Source organism: Adiantum capillus-veneris, chromosome 2 (genome assembly GCF_014529385.1).
Source record: "Adiantum capillus-veneris isolate H3 chromosome 2, ASM1452938v2, whole genome shotgun sequence".
Classification (NCBI taxonomy): domain Eukaryota; kingdom Viridiplantae; phylum Streptophyta; class Polypodiopsida; order Polypodiales; family Pteridaceae; genus Adiantum; species Adiantum capillus-veneris.
The window spans coordinates 155,536,514-155,550,517 of NC_140932.1; the positions used below are offsets into that span (position 1 = coordinate 155,536,514).

Sequence of the window (14,004 nt, forward strand, 5' to 3'; positions counted from 1 at the left end):
AGTCTGTACTATCTGTAGACGAGTCCTCAGTAGAACTGTCAGTGATTGGGCAAGATTTAGGCTTCTTTGCCTTTTTCTTGCCCTTTCCGAAGCGTTGTTTCTTGCTTCGCTTTTTGCCTTTTCTATCTTCTTCGCTCAAATCTGAAGAGCTAGAAGAACTGTCAAAAGAAGAAGAAGAAGAAGAATTGGGTACTCCTTCAAAGCGAACACGCTTCTTCTGTTTCTTTGCTTTGTCAAATGTTGACTGACGACCCAAATAACCCAGGAAGTCAGTGCCTTTCTTCTGCTTTTTTGCCGTGCTTTTTGGCTTTCTTCTGCACGTCAAAAAGCTGAGCAATCCGTGCATCAACCACCTATTCTAGTTCTTTCTCTCAATATTGCTTGTGATCAGAAGGTTTCTTGAGAACGAGTTTCGGGGGTGGTGTTGCCACTGCGCATGCACTTCCTGAAAAGAAGTCTCGCTCATATTTTTGCCAATTTCGGGTCCTTCGCAAAACTGAGCATCATCTTTGTTGCATCGCCGATCAATTGACGACACTTTATCTCTCGTTGCTCCGCCTGAGTAGGCCGAGGCAGGCCATACTCTCTGCCGGAATCTTCGTTGTGATCCATGCCCACATCTCCAAATGCAGAGGGAGTCGACTGATCCTTGCGTGAAGCCATAGGTGCCGCGGAAAAAAAATTGGGGATCGGATTTCCCGTAGAAGAGAAATCAGCCGTGCTCTGATACCACTGTAATAGACTTGGACACTCCAAGTCAAAAATCAATCACGACAGCACCAAATAACCACTTCAAAACAATTCACAGATCACGATAGATTTGCACTGGCCCGGCGGAGTTCCGTGCCTAGAGATATTGGCCCCAAAGACTGGTGCCCCTTTCGGTATTTCTTTATGTATTAATCAGATCAAAGTACAAGAGAGCGGTTAGGGTTTCACTCTCAGACTCTGCGTCCAGATGCTCTGCAGAGTGAGCCCAAAACCACTTATTTAAAGTTTACAAGGGATGCCCTAAAGCAGAGCCCCAAAAGCTTCAAACTAAAGCAAACTCTGTTTCTCTCACAAGCCCTCTTTAGGGCTTTCCATTAAAATAAAGCAATGGAACTCTCTCTCTCTCTCTCTCTCGTTGGCAAATTGCGTCGCTAGAAGCTGAAAAATCAGCACCCGTAAAATCCGCCGCAAAAGCCGGAAATCCGTACTGCTGCCACGTGGCATTTCTGCCACCAGAATTAGGATTTCAGCCACAGTTAGGGTTTCAGCAACAGTTAGGGTTAGGGTTTCCAGAATTAGGGTTTCTGCAGATTAGGGTTTCTGGCAGAAATTAGGGTTTGCAGGTTTTAGGGTTTCTGCAGAGTAGCCACCTCATCACTTTGTGACAGCCTTCTATTAGGGCCTTACCTGATTGGTTGCACATAGATTCTAATGAGGTCCTTAACATAGCTTCAAACTATTTTGAGCATTAGTTTACTATAGATAAGCTGATTAATGATGTTCCGAATGCTAGAGAGGAGGTTTGGTCTCACGTTCAGCCAGTGGTTATGAAGGCTGTACGTCACAGTTTACTGGCCCATTCACTTTGCAAGAGATGCATGATGCAGTGGTCGATCTTGATGCTGCATCTTGTCTTGGAGAGGATGGGTTGACTCCGTAGTTTTTCTTGCAGTTTTGGGATGTACTCAATCCCATTATGCTTTTTGGCTTACAACACAATTTTTAACATAGGAGAAATGTCTGCCACTATGTCTTTGGGATTCAATCCTCTTATACCGAAAGATGGAGATGCATCGTCCCTCCGACAGTGAAAGCCAATCACTATCATGTCTTCCATGTATAAGATCTTTGTCTCTACGTGCAAGGAGTTGTTTTTGGGTTTTGTGTTTGTGCATTCTCAAATCCGGGTTGTGTGTATGTATGTGTGTAGGTTGCAAGCTATACATTAGCAGGCTTCAGTTATGAAATAAAACAGAGGTTAAAAAGCCACAAAATTCAATTGATATGACTATGGTTTGAAATACAAAGAGGGGGAAAAAAAGAGGGGTTCCATCCTTAGGGCAGTAGAGTTCTTCTTTTGCAAAAGCACTTCTATACCTGCCAACATCGCAGCCAACAACAAAAGGATGAGTTTTCAGTGGAAGACAGGTGTCAACAAAGCAACCCACGTGCTATAGATGTCAACTCTAAATACACTGCAAAATTTTTCTTAAAGTCTTGAAGGGGAAACCTGAGCAGAGTTCTCCATTTCTGTCTTTGGTTGTATGTAGGAGTAAGGACCGAGAAGCTTTTCTGTGAATTCCAGAGTCGTAATGTCATGCACTACTGCTCTCAAGTAATAAGTCTCTCTCTGCACCAAGTCCGAGAACCATACCTCCTTTAAAGCCATGGCCACACGTGCACAATAAGATGGTGAGGTGGAGCCCCCACCCTAACTGAAAAAGCAGGGTAGTAGGAGCTGCAGGCCGCAGGGTGTGGGGAGTAGAGTTGAAGGCATGCAGGTCAAAAAGCGGGGGGTAGTGGGAGGGGGTTTCAATAAACCACACGCAAAAAATAATGGCCTTAACATGAGGTGACTTAAGCTTTGAAGTAAGGAGGCATGCACACCAAGTGAGTGTTCTTTGGGTTCAGAGTAGAGTCTTATGTCCAAGCAATATTGAATACCCAGTCCAAGGTGCCTGAGACTTAGAGTAGAGCATTAATAAGTTATTTGGGCTCAGTTTTTGTATCCCTCCATCCATGCCCATACTAGGGGAATGACTCAATGAGAGTATGGTTGGTTTGTTTTTGTTTCCTATTTTTTTGCAGGTTTTCTTCCATGTGTTGGGTCCCCTCCCTATGAAGGCTTCTTGTTGGTTTGGACAAATGAGAGCCTCCACTCGAGCTTTTGGACCGGTGGTTTGACACATTGCTGATTACCTTTCAGTTGCCTTCGTCCTACTGGTGGTTATCTTGCTCGTTTTCGACATCAACCTTGCTAGACCCTCTTTCAGTGGTGCTTCTTAGCGGCTACTTAGTAGTTGACCACAGTCCAAATATCCTCATCTAGTATCATGTATGGTGACTCCCGCTTGGGCCAAGCATAATGAGATGTGCTAGGAGGGATGTACATACCAAAATGTAGAGAGCTCTACCGTCCTCCGCTCTCACATATAGCGGGCACTCTCATCTCTAGAATGAGACTCAAGTCGAATAGATGATGCATATGACAAAGATCAAGTATCACACAAACACGATCCCATTTAGGGCACTTCCGCACACAGGCAATTCTTTGTTAGAGGCGACATCACCTACTTCTACCGCACGCTTGCAAAAGCGAACAGAAGTCGCACTTGAGCTTATTGTGTAGTGCAGCTCTCATGCACAGACAAAACCACACCTTCCCCCTGCGTGCAAACTGCCCCGACTCAGTCCCTTCTACTAGAACATTCCTTTCCCCTAATGGACTACATAGATACATAGAGAAAGACACACAGAGAGGGTAAACTTGGGGGTGTCAAAGTGGCAGCGGAAAAAGAAAATCGGATGATGACCGAGTCTCCAACCAGTGTAATGGCTCTCTCGATCAGTCGACAGCCACCAAAACTCCAAGGTAGCCTCGTATTGTGGGCAGCCCCCTGCACAGATGCCACTCCATCAAGGGCAGCCCCTCCTTGCCTACAACCTGAAAAAGCAGGAAATGCTGCAAGGGAGAGAGTGGGTGCTGAGAGGGGAGAGAGAGAGAGATCGCACGCAGACATGGAAAGAGGAAACGCTACGGAGGCATGGTCACACACACACACACACACACACACACAAAAGAAGAAGAAGATTGTTTTAACGTCGAGAGAGAGAGAGAGAGAGAGAGAGAAGAAGAAGAGAGTTTTAACGTTGTAGGAAACTATCCCAAGAGACCTTAAAGATCTAGCTGACGAGGAGAGTTGAACAAGAGAGAGAGAGAGAGAGAGAGAGAGAGAGAGAGAGAGAGAGAAATGAAATGAAAATGAAATGTTATATTAACGTCTTCAAAAGGCCAAAATGGCCTATGAGACCAAAAAAGTTACAATTGGTGAATGTGATACCATGTCTGAGTACGGAAATTACAAAGGTACAAAGAACTAACACTAAAGACGGTAAGGAGAAAGGAAATTGGGGGGGGGGGGGGGGGGGGGGGGGGGGGTTGGGGGTTCAGATGAAATTTCTCATTGGTCGCTGTCGGATCTCATCGACCTCCTCCATGGTCAGTACTCTGGTAGGGCGTCTTGCATGTCGAGCTAGAGTGATCTGTATCTTTTGTTGCAGCCTTCGTCTGTAGTGGGAGACCCCCCGAGTTCGTGGACGTTTGGATCTGCCAAGTTCCGTGGCTCGATCAAGTAGTGTACCTCTAGTATGAGTAGGCTCTGAGATTTGTTGTAATGACTGCTCCGTTGGCTCTCCTGTGGCTGGTGTAAAGAAATCTGTGATTCGTCTCTGAGACTGTCTTTCCTCTGATGTTCTCAGCAAGCTCTCCCTAAGTTTGCGCAGCTCTAGCAGGAACAATCCGAGACACCTCTGATCCTTGTATCTCATGACTCTAGAAAAAGGTCCAAACTTTTCTCTAAACAGGCAGTGGAAGCGGCCGCGTATCTCATAGTATGCCGGGCAGTGACATGTGTAGTGCAGCTCTGTCTCTGGCTCTAAGTTGCATAGGTGACATATCCTAGCTCCTGTCGACACCCCTCGAAATCGGCCAGTCTCGATTTGGAGCTGATGTGAGGATGTGCGTATCTGTCCAATAGCGCGTCTTATCCCATGAGATAAGTGTGTCCATGTATGCAGGCCTAGTCACAAAGCCGTCCTCCGTGACTTGGAGAAGATGCTCTCTGTAGAAGGCCATCTTCGTACCCAACTCCTGGGTCGGCTGTATCCATGTGCTCCTGGGATTTAGCTGAATCAGATCTTAACGTATGAGTCTGGTAATCTCTGTCCGTGTGAGAGACAGGGAGGGTGCATCCAGAGAGTATTGAAGCGGAGGTAATCTATCCATCTTGAGACCATGCGACTGAAACCATGCCGTCATCTATCCATACCAACATGCTGTATCGCCTTGTAGAGCTAGTTGTCGAGATGACTCCAAGGCAAGCCAAGCGTATCTGTCCCTGGGGAGATCCCATAGACCGTGCATAAAAGAAACTGATCTCGTCAACGCCTCCACCACGAGGGGGCGGGCAGCTAGCTCGGCTTGGATAATCTCATGTGGTACTGACGCCTTAGCCCGAATCATCCGAGCGATCATTTTGAAAGAATGGAATGAGACCTGGCTGGGCCATAACATAATCCACTGTGCTGGCACCATGTCGGTGTGGAAAGCAAGTAAAACCTCCAGCTGTCGAAAATCTTTGTAGGCCATTCAAAATGGCCAATCTATGTGCGGTTCCCATATCTATCAAGTATCTGCCATATTCCGTGTATTCCTCATCTTGTGATAATCTGGATAGACCCATCTCTGTATCGTCCAGCTCCCTAAGCATTTTCTAGGAAGTATCATAAAATATTGTATGGTGGTGGGCAGTCCTAGCATTGAAATCCCCTAGTATGATAATGTCACCATCCTTAGAAAAGTCCCATATGTCATTATCCAGAATAGCAAAGGGAGATTGTCCCCTAGGTGATGCATATACCGACGTACTAGGAGGAAAGTAACAGATAGCAATGTAGAGGTATCTGCCCGTCTCTGCCCTGAGCCTCGCCCACATGTACCTAGCATGCTCATCCCTGCGCACTATATATATCAATGGCTGCAACTCCTCCCTAAATAAAACTGGCACTCCCCCTGAGCCTCGTCCTCGATGCTCCGATCTGGTCTCTTGTCTGCATGCTATCTCCCATCTATATCCGCTCACGTGTGGCATGGATTGCCCAGGGGCTTGATGCGTCTCCGAGTAGAAGATGATGTCTCTCCCTGTGAAGCTATCCTCAAAGGCCCCTACATCAAGACGAAGTGAACCGTTACAATTCCAGGTTGCCATCTTCAGTGTTGTCCCATGGGTCTTGCACCGTCATGCGGGACGTCGCTCCAATATAACCACCTTTCCATCTCTGTAAAAAGCAATCTTCCCCTTTTCCCTTGCTGCTCTAATTTCCGGCATTACTTCTTGCATATGAGCAATCTGCGAGAGGGTGAGGTCATCTCCAAGAAAGATGCCAATCTTCTTTAGAGTCGGTCTCTTCTTCAGGAAATCCTTCTTCGCTTCCATGGATGGGAAGCGGAGAATGAGTGCCCTTTCCTTCGAGGTTTCTCCGTTGCTTCCACTTTTCTTTGTGCCCACTCTCCAGGCCCTCGTATGCGTCTGTTCATTGACCCCCCATCAGAGTCATGAGTTCTTTCACCTCTTCCTCCACATTATCTTGGTCTCTGAGGCCACATATCCTTACATGTAAGGCACGCACACGTCTCCTTTGCTCCTCTTCTAGTGTCAAGTTGAAGATGGTTGGTGTGGGGGTGGGGGTTATTTCCTTACCTTTCCCTTTCTTGACGATCTCGATCCACTTTTCGGCCTTTTCTGCTTTTTGTTGGGTCTTTGTGATGACATCTGTCGTCATTTCTTTTTGTTGCTCCCCACCTTCTTTGATGACCCGCACTTGTTCTTTAATCGTGTTAAGCTCTTCAATTACTGAGGGTTGAAGCTCTCCCTCTTCGAGGACATTCTGCGATCGCACCTCTGCAAGCTCTTTCTTGAGTAGTGCGATTTCCTCATCTTGAGCCTTCACGCGATCCTCGAGTGTATTTATCGTGTTTTCCTGTGCTGCCACGCGCACGTCGAGTATGTTGATAGTACCTAGGAGGTGGCGGTTGATCATGCTAATGGACTCGCTCAGTTCTTCTTTGCATTTTTGGATGGCATCCTCCACCGGGTCATCCTTGCCACTTTGCTTCCTCATGGTCGGAAGGCCGCCTCGGGAGAGGTAGAAAGTCTCCCCGCAGTTAAGTTTTTTTTTTCTCTCTCTCTCTCTACGCGGCTAAGTTTCTTTTTTTGAGAGATGTTATATTAACGTCTTCAAAAGGCCAAAATGACCTATGAGAGAGAGAGAGAGAGAGAGAGAGAGAGATGAAACGAAACGTCTTCAAAAGGCCAAAATGACCTATGAGACCCCAAGGAGTTACATCTCCGGAGAATCTGATAAAATGTCTGGAAAAAAAACTAAAACAACTCAGAGAGAGAGGATGCTGAGCCAAAACGCTGGCAAAGCACAGTAAATTATGAAATAATAGAAAGGGGCTGGGTCCCTCCATAGGGACCCTACTCATCTATCCCACGACCCATAAACAGGGGGACGCCTCCTGGAAAATAACTCAGCTATAGAGGTCAGAGTCTCTGCATGTTGAGTTTTCAGCCATGTGTCACTTTTAGATGATGTGGCTTAAATGTGCCACTTGGCACATTTATGGTGATGTAAGCTGTAGTATCCCGCAAAGTCCTAGGTGTTGGGGTGCTGCCTCGAGCTAGCCTGCCCGATGGGCACATGCATGGCTTGCATCGCCACATAAGGTACGTCTACCTCGGCACAACCTCAAAACAGCCTTCACTCCCTCATTTGCTCCTGGAAGATATTGGATCGACCACCAAACAGGAGGTGAAACTCTAACATCCCCTCTCAACTCCTGGATGGGGAATCAATCCAAGGGAGCTGAAGTTAAGGGATAGTGTCGGCTGTGGAAGAGGTTTGGTGAAGATTCCAGCTAGGTTATCAAACATTGAACAGTCCACGAGTCAAATGTTACCATCCGAGGTCTTCTCTCAAACAAAGTAGCATAAAATACCCCATTCCTGCAATAGCTATACTAGTCTTGTTGTTCGGCTAAATTATGATGGTCTGCTGCAGAAAAACAAACTCCAAAAGTAACCTCTGAAGCCAAACAAGCTCACATCTAGCACTACAAGCAGCACGGTACTCAGCCTCTGTAGAAGACAAGGCAACAGTGGGCTGCTTCTTGCTGCTCCATAAAATCGCTCTTGATCCATAAGAACAGGTTGTACCATGTACCCTCTTGATAGAGGAGTCATCGCCCTATGGGGAGATTATGGGCAGTTTCAAAAAACTAATGTAAGGATCTTTTTCAAGCAAAAAAAAACAAAACAAAACAAAAAAAAAAAGATGCTCCTATTGTTTACTCCAAGCACATGGGTTGGGGACAATAACTTTGGAACCTGTCTTTTTGAACTCGGCCTTGTTAAATTGTTTTGTTAAGCTTGAACAAATTAACTCCTCCCCCACTGCCACACAATTTCTGTATACACATATAGATAACAAAAAAAAGGGATTAACTTTGAGACCTTCATCTTTTTGAAATCAGCCTTGTTGAATGTTCTTTCAAGCTCCCTTGTAGCTGCCGCGAGTGCTTCTTCTTTGCCTGAATCACCAGTTGCACCATAATCTAATCCCATGGATGCAGCCAGGAAAGGTCTTCTAAGTTGCAAAAAGCCCAAGATGGATGGTTAGAAAACAAGCTTTTTGTGTGGATGGTGGTCAACATAATAGATAGGCGTACCTCTTTTCCCGCGGACACCTTCCCCTGTTGAGACAACTATCGTTTCTTACAAAGCCCTTATCAAATCTCGCCCGGATTTTCTCGAAGTCAAAATCTACAGAATAATCAGCTAGTACTGGCTCAGACTCCTTCAAAAGAGAGGCTGAGGATTCTTTGGGTGCCTCTGTCACAAAATCACAGGAATCTTCTGGTACTGACACATTGTCTGAAGACTGAATTGAACTGCTTTTCTTCTCCAGTAGTTCTGTATCCTTCATGCAAACGGAGCAAATGTAGAAAATCCACCTACTCACAAAACGAGAAAAGATGCACATGCAAACAAAGAATTTTCTCTTACTTCGATTTCCTTGACAGCAATGAAGCTGCCACTTTGTTCGTGATTTAAGGACAAAAAGCTACTCCTGTCCTCAGTAGCAGCATCAGTGGTTTCTGACTCACAATTATCTGTCTGTAAATTGCCACTCCTGTGACCAGGTTCGTCTCTGTTCTCCCCAGCCCTATGTCGCGATAACAGCCATTTTTTGAGAAGAGGCTCTTCACTAGAAAGAGATGTATCTTCTACTGCCCTTTTTACAGGCAAGACAAATCCATTTAACTTGGACTGAACCACTTTTTGCTGCAAGGTGGCAGCCTTCTGCTTCTGATTCAGTTTACAATCTGTTTTTTCATCCTTCTCTGTGCTTATGGAGCCACCTTTTGAATTTGTTGATACAATGGAAACACCACATTGAAACGAATCAAGTACAGCAGGAGCTGCACTGCAAGTAGTGGATTTCTTATATGAAGAATCATCCAAATTTTCTTCCACCACAACCTCTTTTAAAAAGATGGGATCCTCATTCTTATTTTCTGATAGCTCTACCTGAATAGACCCAGTCCTTTGAGATAACTCTTCAAAATCACACCGTTGGGTCTCAAACTCTGGTAATTCTCTGAGCATACAACTATCTTTTTCAAAACTTGTATTTTCAAGTTTCTGTACTGCAAAAGCATACCTCTCAGGTGCATACACGCTTTCTAATGACTGTCTAAATGCCTGTAAAAGCTCACTCTCTGCATGAAGAAAGACCTTGCGCTTATCTGGTGTTACATTAACATCATATGTCGTAGTGGGAAGGATAAAGTTCAGCACAGCCATAGGAAATTGCTGAGAATTAAAGGATCTATACAGCTCATTCAGCATTTTGCTAACCTTTGGAAGTTCAACAGGTCGGCTATTGATATAAAAGAATTGACGATCTCCAGAGGGCCGGCCAGAGCCAGAACCTGGTTTTGAGACAAAACCCTCAATTCGACATTCACTACATACGGAAAGATCCACCGGCTCCAAGCAAGCTGCCATCTTTGTACCAAAAACAGTTATTATGTTGTCCTTTATGGAGCTGGTTCCTTGAGTCTTTAAGATCATTGTTCGAGTTTTCCCAGTCAAATGTGTACAAACTAGTCGGACATTCTTGGCTATCAAAGCATATCCCTTCAAGACAAACACTAAAGGCTTGAGTGAATGTTACAAGTTCACATACATCAAAGACACCAAAATATTTCTCTGATCATAACCTCACATGTAAAACCGTAAGAAGTCGGCTGTACTCCCGGCGTATATTTTTCATGAACTCTTTGTGACGAACCGGTAAAGATTTGAATAACCCGCTTACGATGACAGTAGTCCCAACTGGCCGTGCTTCACTCTTCTGTGAGATGATAGACCCTGAATGATCAAATTGCACGTGTGTAGCAACAGTTTCATTCTTAGTCCTAGTGACAACATTCAAATCCCCTAAAGCACACAGGGAGCTCAATGCTTCTCCTCTAAATCCAAAGGAACACAACGACTGCAGATCAGCAAATTCTGAGATTTTTGACGTATGGTACTTCAGTGTCAAAGCCTGGAAGGGCAAAGCAACAATAAGTAGGCATTACCAATAGAAGAAACTACCATTCATTAGAATCACAGCATGCTAAGATGAATGAGTTATCTGTCAAAAACCTGATAGTTATCAGGAGACACTCCACATCCATTGTCTGCCACTTCCAAACTATCTGCACCATAGTCTTTAAGCTTGATTTCAATGCTAGTAGCCCCTGCATCTAAACTGTTTTCTACAAGCTCTTTTACTGCCATTGACAGGTCGAGTATTACTTGGCCAGAACATATCCTATGCACGGAAGCTTTATCAATAGGCTTAATCACCGCTACTCCTTTTCTATGTTCCGCCATTGATAATGTTGAAGAGATCCCTTAGCACACTCTTAATACAAAGGCATTTTCCAAACCGCATGTAAACAGCTACAATCCTTTCAGTCAACGATGTTTAGGCTACAAATGAAGATCATCTCACATCAGTAATAGTGAGTATTTGAACCAGACTAAATTCAAGTTCAAAACAAAACACTTGACCATTTAATCCATCTACCTGATTGATCTAAGACCACTTTTGAGTTGAGCAATTTGTAACCACTTCTAACGAGTGGTCAGATGGAAAGATAGCAGACTACGAAATAGCCCAGACTTAAATCAACTTTAATACTTTCAAAATAATTGAACACACTGAGCTGAATAAGAGTGAAAGGAGATGGAGAAGATGGTGGAGCAGATTGCTCATGCACGAGAGTCTGTGGCCATGAACTGCCACTGCAGCACCCCCGGTTGAGTATTTGTTTATTGATTGAGTTTGAGTCCAACGGATGGCAAGAATCTGTGAGTCCTCTTGAGCCTTCAACCTTCAGACTCGTGCCTAAGGCAAACTCTATGAGTACCTGTGTCACAGTATACCTAGATGAATCCAAGATAAGCGGAGATTCGCCTTTAAAGGAAAGTGCAAGGTGTAGACTAATGGTAGTCATCAACAAGACAATATAACCATCAACTCCATCATGCAAAGTATTGACTACATACTACGAAATTCCCACTAACGTCGTCAGAACTAGGTACACAGACACACACCACACATACGAGCATACATCAACAAAGATCTGCATACTAAGTTTCTGTCATAACTCAAGAGAGGAAGGGAAGACTCAGCCATAACCAAGCCTACCTGTGTCAAAGTGTCTACTCTAAATACTATTATATAGGTTCTTGGCTTTAAAAGCTTAAAAGCAGTTGCCTACCTGTGTCAAAGTGCCTACTCTAAATACTATTAAATAAGTTCTTGGCTTTAAAAGCTTAAAAGGAGTTGCCTACCTGTGTCAAAGACTCAAAGTGCCTACTCTAAATACTATTATATAGGTTCTTGGCTTTAAAAGCTTAAAAGCAGTTGCCTACCTGTGTCAAAGTGCCTCCTTTAAACAATATAATATAGGTTCTTAAAAGCTTAGAGGCAGTTTCCTAAAAGCCTTGGGCCTTTAAGCCCACATACACACAGACATGCTTTAAAGCAAAAAAAAAAAACTCCAAAAACAAAAGCACCAAAACAAGAACTCACACGAAAACAAAATACTGATGTGATTCCCGGCAGGGCTCGTCCTAGATATCGGACTCTCCGCCGACGTGGCAGGGAGGTCCGCCCACCGGCAACCGGCCCCATTTAAAAAGGTTTAAACACCCCCCCCCCCCCCCCCCCCCCCCCCCTCTCGGTTTAAACCATATAACCGTTTGAACACGGGCTTGGAACAAACCACCGTGGCTATGCTAGTGGTTGAGCATCACGTCTCTCACCGCGGGTACCTGAGTTCAAACCTCGTTGCTGGAGTTTAATCACCTTTTTGGATTGAGCATTTGGCCTTTTGTGCAAACCAAGGCCGTTGGAAAAAAAACTAAGTGTCGAAAATGACCTGCTGAACCGGCCCAGCAAGTCAACATGCGCGCCACTTGGACGACTCTCCAAGGTGCCACATCCTTGAGAGTCCAATATCTAGAGAGAGCCTTCCCGGCAGTATGCCACCGAACCGGCCACCTTATAGAGGGTGGCCTTCTCGTATCCACACGCGTCAAGAGGGGAACCTCTTGGCACTCGATGATCTATAGTTAAATTAGAAGGCAGTGACTTCTTGCCTCTCAGTATCTGGATTCTTTTTATCTGCCCCTTACAACACTCCCCATTCACTTTGTTTGCTAGCCTAGCCTATAGGACCTTGGGGCAGCCCAAATGTTTGTATTCAGATTGAACACATTGTGACCTCTAATGTTCCTTTGTTTAAGCCAGGAAGCAGACCTGCCAACAGCCTGCAGACATAGCTAAAGCAGTCCCCCAAGAGCTGCCTAGATTGAAGAGAAACTTACTGGGGTGTCAGCAATATGATGAACCCAAGAAGGAGGCCTGAAGACAACATGCTAGTCATGATTTGGTTCTCCAAAGTCCACAATATAGTCCAGTACACCCATTGCATGAGCATCAGGTGTCACCTTGTACTCTTATCGATAAAGAGGAGAAAATTATAGATGATGACAGATACAGATATGTCTAAGTCAATTCATGTGCATATGGTAAGCAACTCAAGCTGTCAACATGGCTCACGGGAGAGATGTTAAGCATCCGAATCCCAATATCCAAGAGTGAGACCCTTGCAGGCCTGAAGAGCCTTGCCTTTGGTTTCTCAAGGTTTAAGTGCTTAGCTCCTGAGACTCAAATCACTAACGTTAAGCATGCTGTTGTAGTGGATGAAAGCATTGTACTCAAAACCAAAAATCAAACGTGTTGCAGGGATGTTGATGAGCCTGCCAAAAATTACCCACCGTTGCTTTCAAGCTTACCTCGAATATGATTGTTGAAATGCCAAAAACTAACAGGGGATTTGAAGCTGAGGATTGAGTTCTTACACTGATTGGTGTTGTCAACTCTATTTGAAATCATTTCTTTCTGCAAGAAACGGGAAACGTGAAATGAGCATGTGCGCACAACAGGATTCCATGTATCCGTTTTCTGCTCAGACGACTCTCTCTCGGCACCGTGAACGACAGTCACACCGGCTGCCGCTTTGCGCACATTGTAATCCTCGTTGCAGCTTTTGCAGGCGCTCTGTAGTCTTCCCGCCCACCTCAACGTGGTGGGTGGTTTCATTACGGTGCGATCGTTGGCTGAGCCGTTTGTAGACGGACAGGGGCGCCGACGCTTCTCCACCGAACGGACCTGTCGAAGCTCCTCGGAAAGGCGGGAGCTGTCTCTCTCTCTCTCTCTATTTTTTATTTTATGTATATATACATTCATATATATCTCGATCAAATAGTGAGGAGTATGAGATTTGAACTCTTTCCGCCATACCTTGCAGGCACCTTTGGAATGGCCTTGAGTGATAAACTATTTAAGAGAGGCATTAGCACGCCCATCATTCTGTGTATGTCATTATGACTATTCGCATAGTTATCAAAGGGTCAAAAAAAGGCCATGTGACTTGTCACTTGTTTAGTTGGCATTGTAACTTGAGAGGCAGCATATCAAGGCAATCTAGCATCGGTGAACAATTTTCAAGTTGTTCTTTACTAGTGGAATGTTGAAAGCTTGTGGGCAATACAAGGTCATGCTAGGTAGTGGTAGCATCCAAGTTGGTCTTGTTTGGCATTAAGT

The 14,004-nt window shown here is 44.9% G+C and overlaps 1 protein-coding gene across 9 annotated transcripts in view; it reads right to left on the bottom strand.

Annotated features, from left to right (window-relative positions):
• The window catches only part of PMS1 (DNA mismatch repair protein), an 80,559-nt gene extending 67,160 nt beyond the window's left edge, over nucleotides 1-13,399 (bottom strand). For 4 of the 9 annotated variants that reach the window (XR_015185501.1, XM_086491862.1, XM_086491885.1 and 1 more), the window contains exons 1-7: nucleotides 13,260-13,399; nucleotides 10,488-10,817; nucleotides 10,063-10,386; nucleotides 8,838-9,974; nucleotides 8,501-8,751; nucleotides 8,286-8,418; nucleotides 2,222-2,341 (exon numbers count right to left, since the gene is read on the bottom strand). Coding sequence is in view for 7 of the 9 variants with exons in the window: in XM_086491862.1 (XP_086347988.1) it covers nucleotides 2,222-2,341; nucleotides 8,286-8,418; nucleotides 8,501-8,751; nucleotides 8,838-9,974; nucleotides 10,063-10,386; nucleotides 10,488-10,718 (2,196 nt within the window). In the remaining 2 variants the exon portion in view is untranslated. Of the gene's footprint in view, nucleotides 1-2,221; nucleotides 2,342-8,285; nucleotides 8,419-8,500; nucleotides 8,752-8,837; nucleotides 9,975-10,062; nucleotides 10,387-10,487; nucleotides 10,818-10,914; nucleotides 11,220-13,259 lie in introns of those variants that run through there. The other 5 variants (XR_015185502.1, XM_086491879.1, XM_086491876.1 and 2 more) reach the window with 4 other exon arrangements.
• Nucleotides 13,400-14,004: the final 605 nt, after the last annotated feature.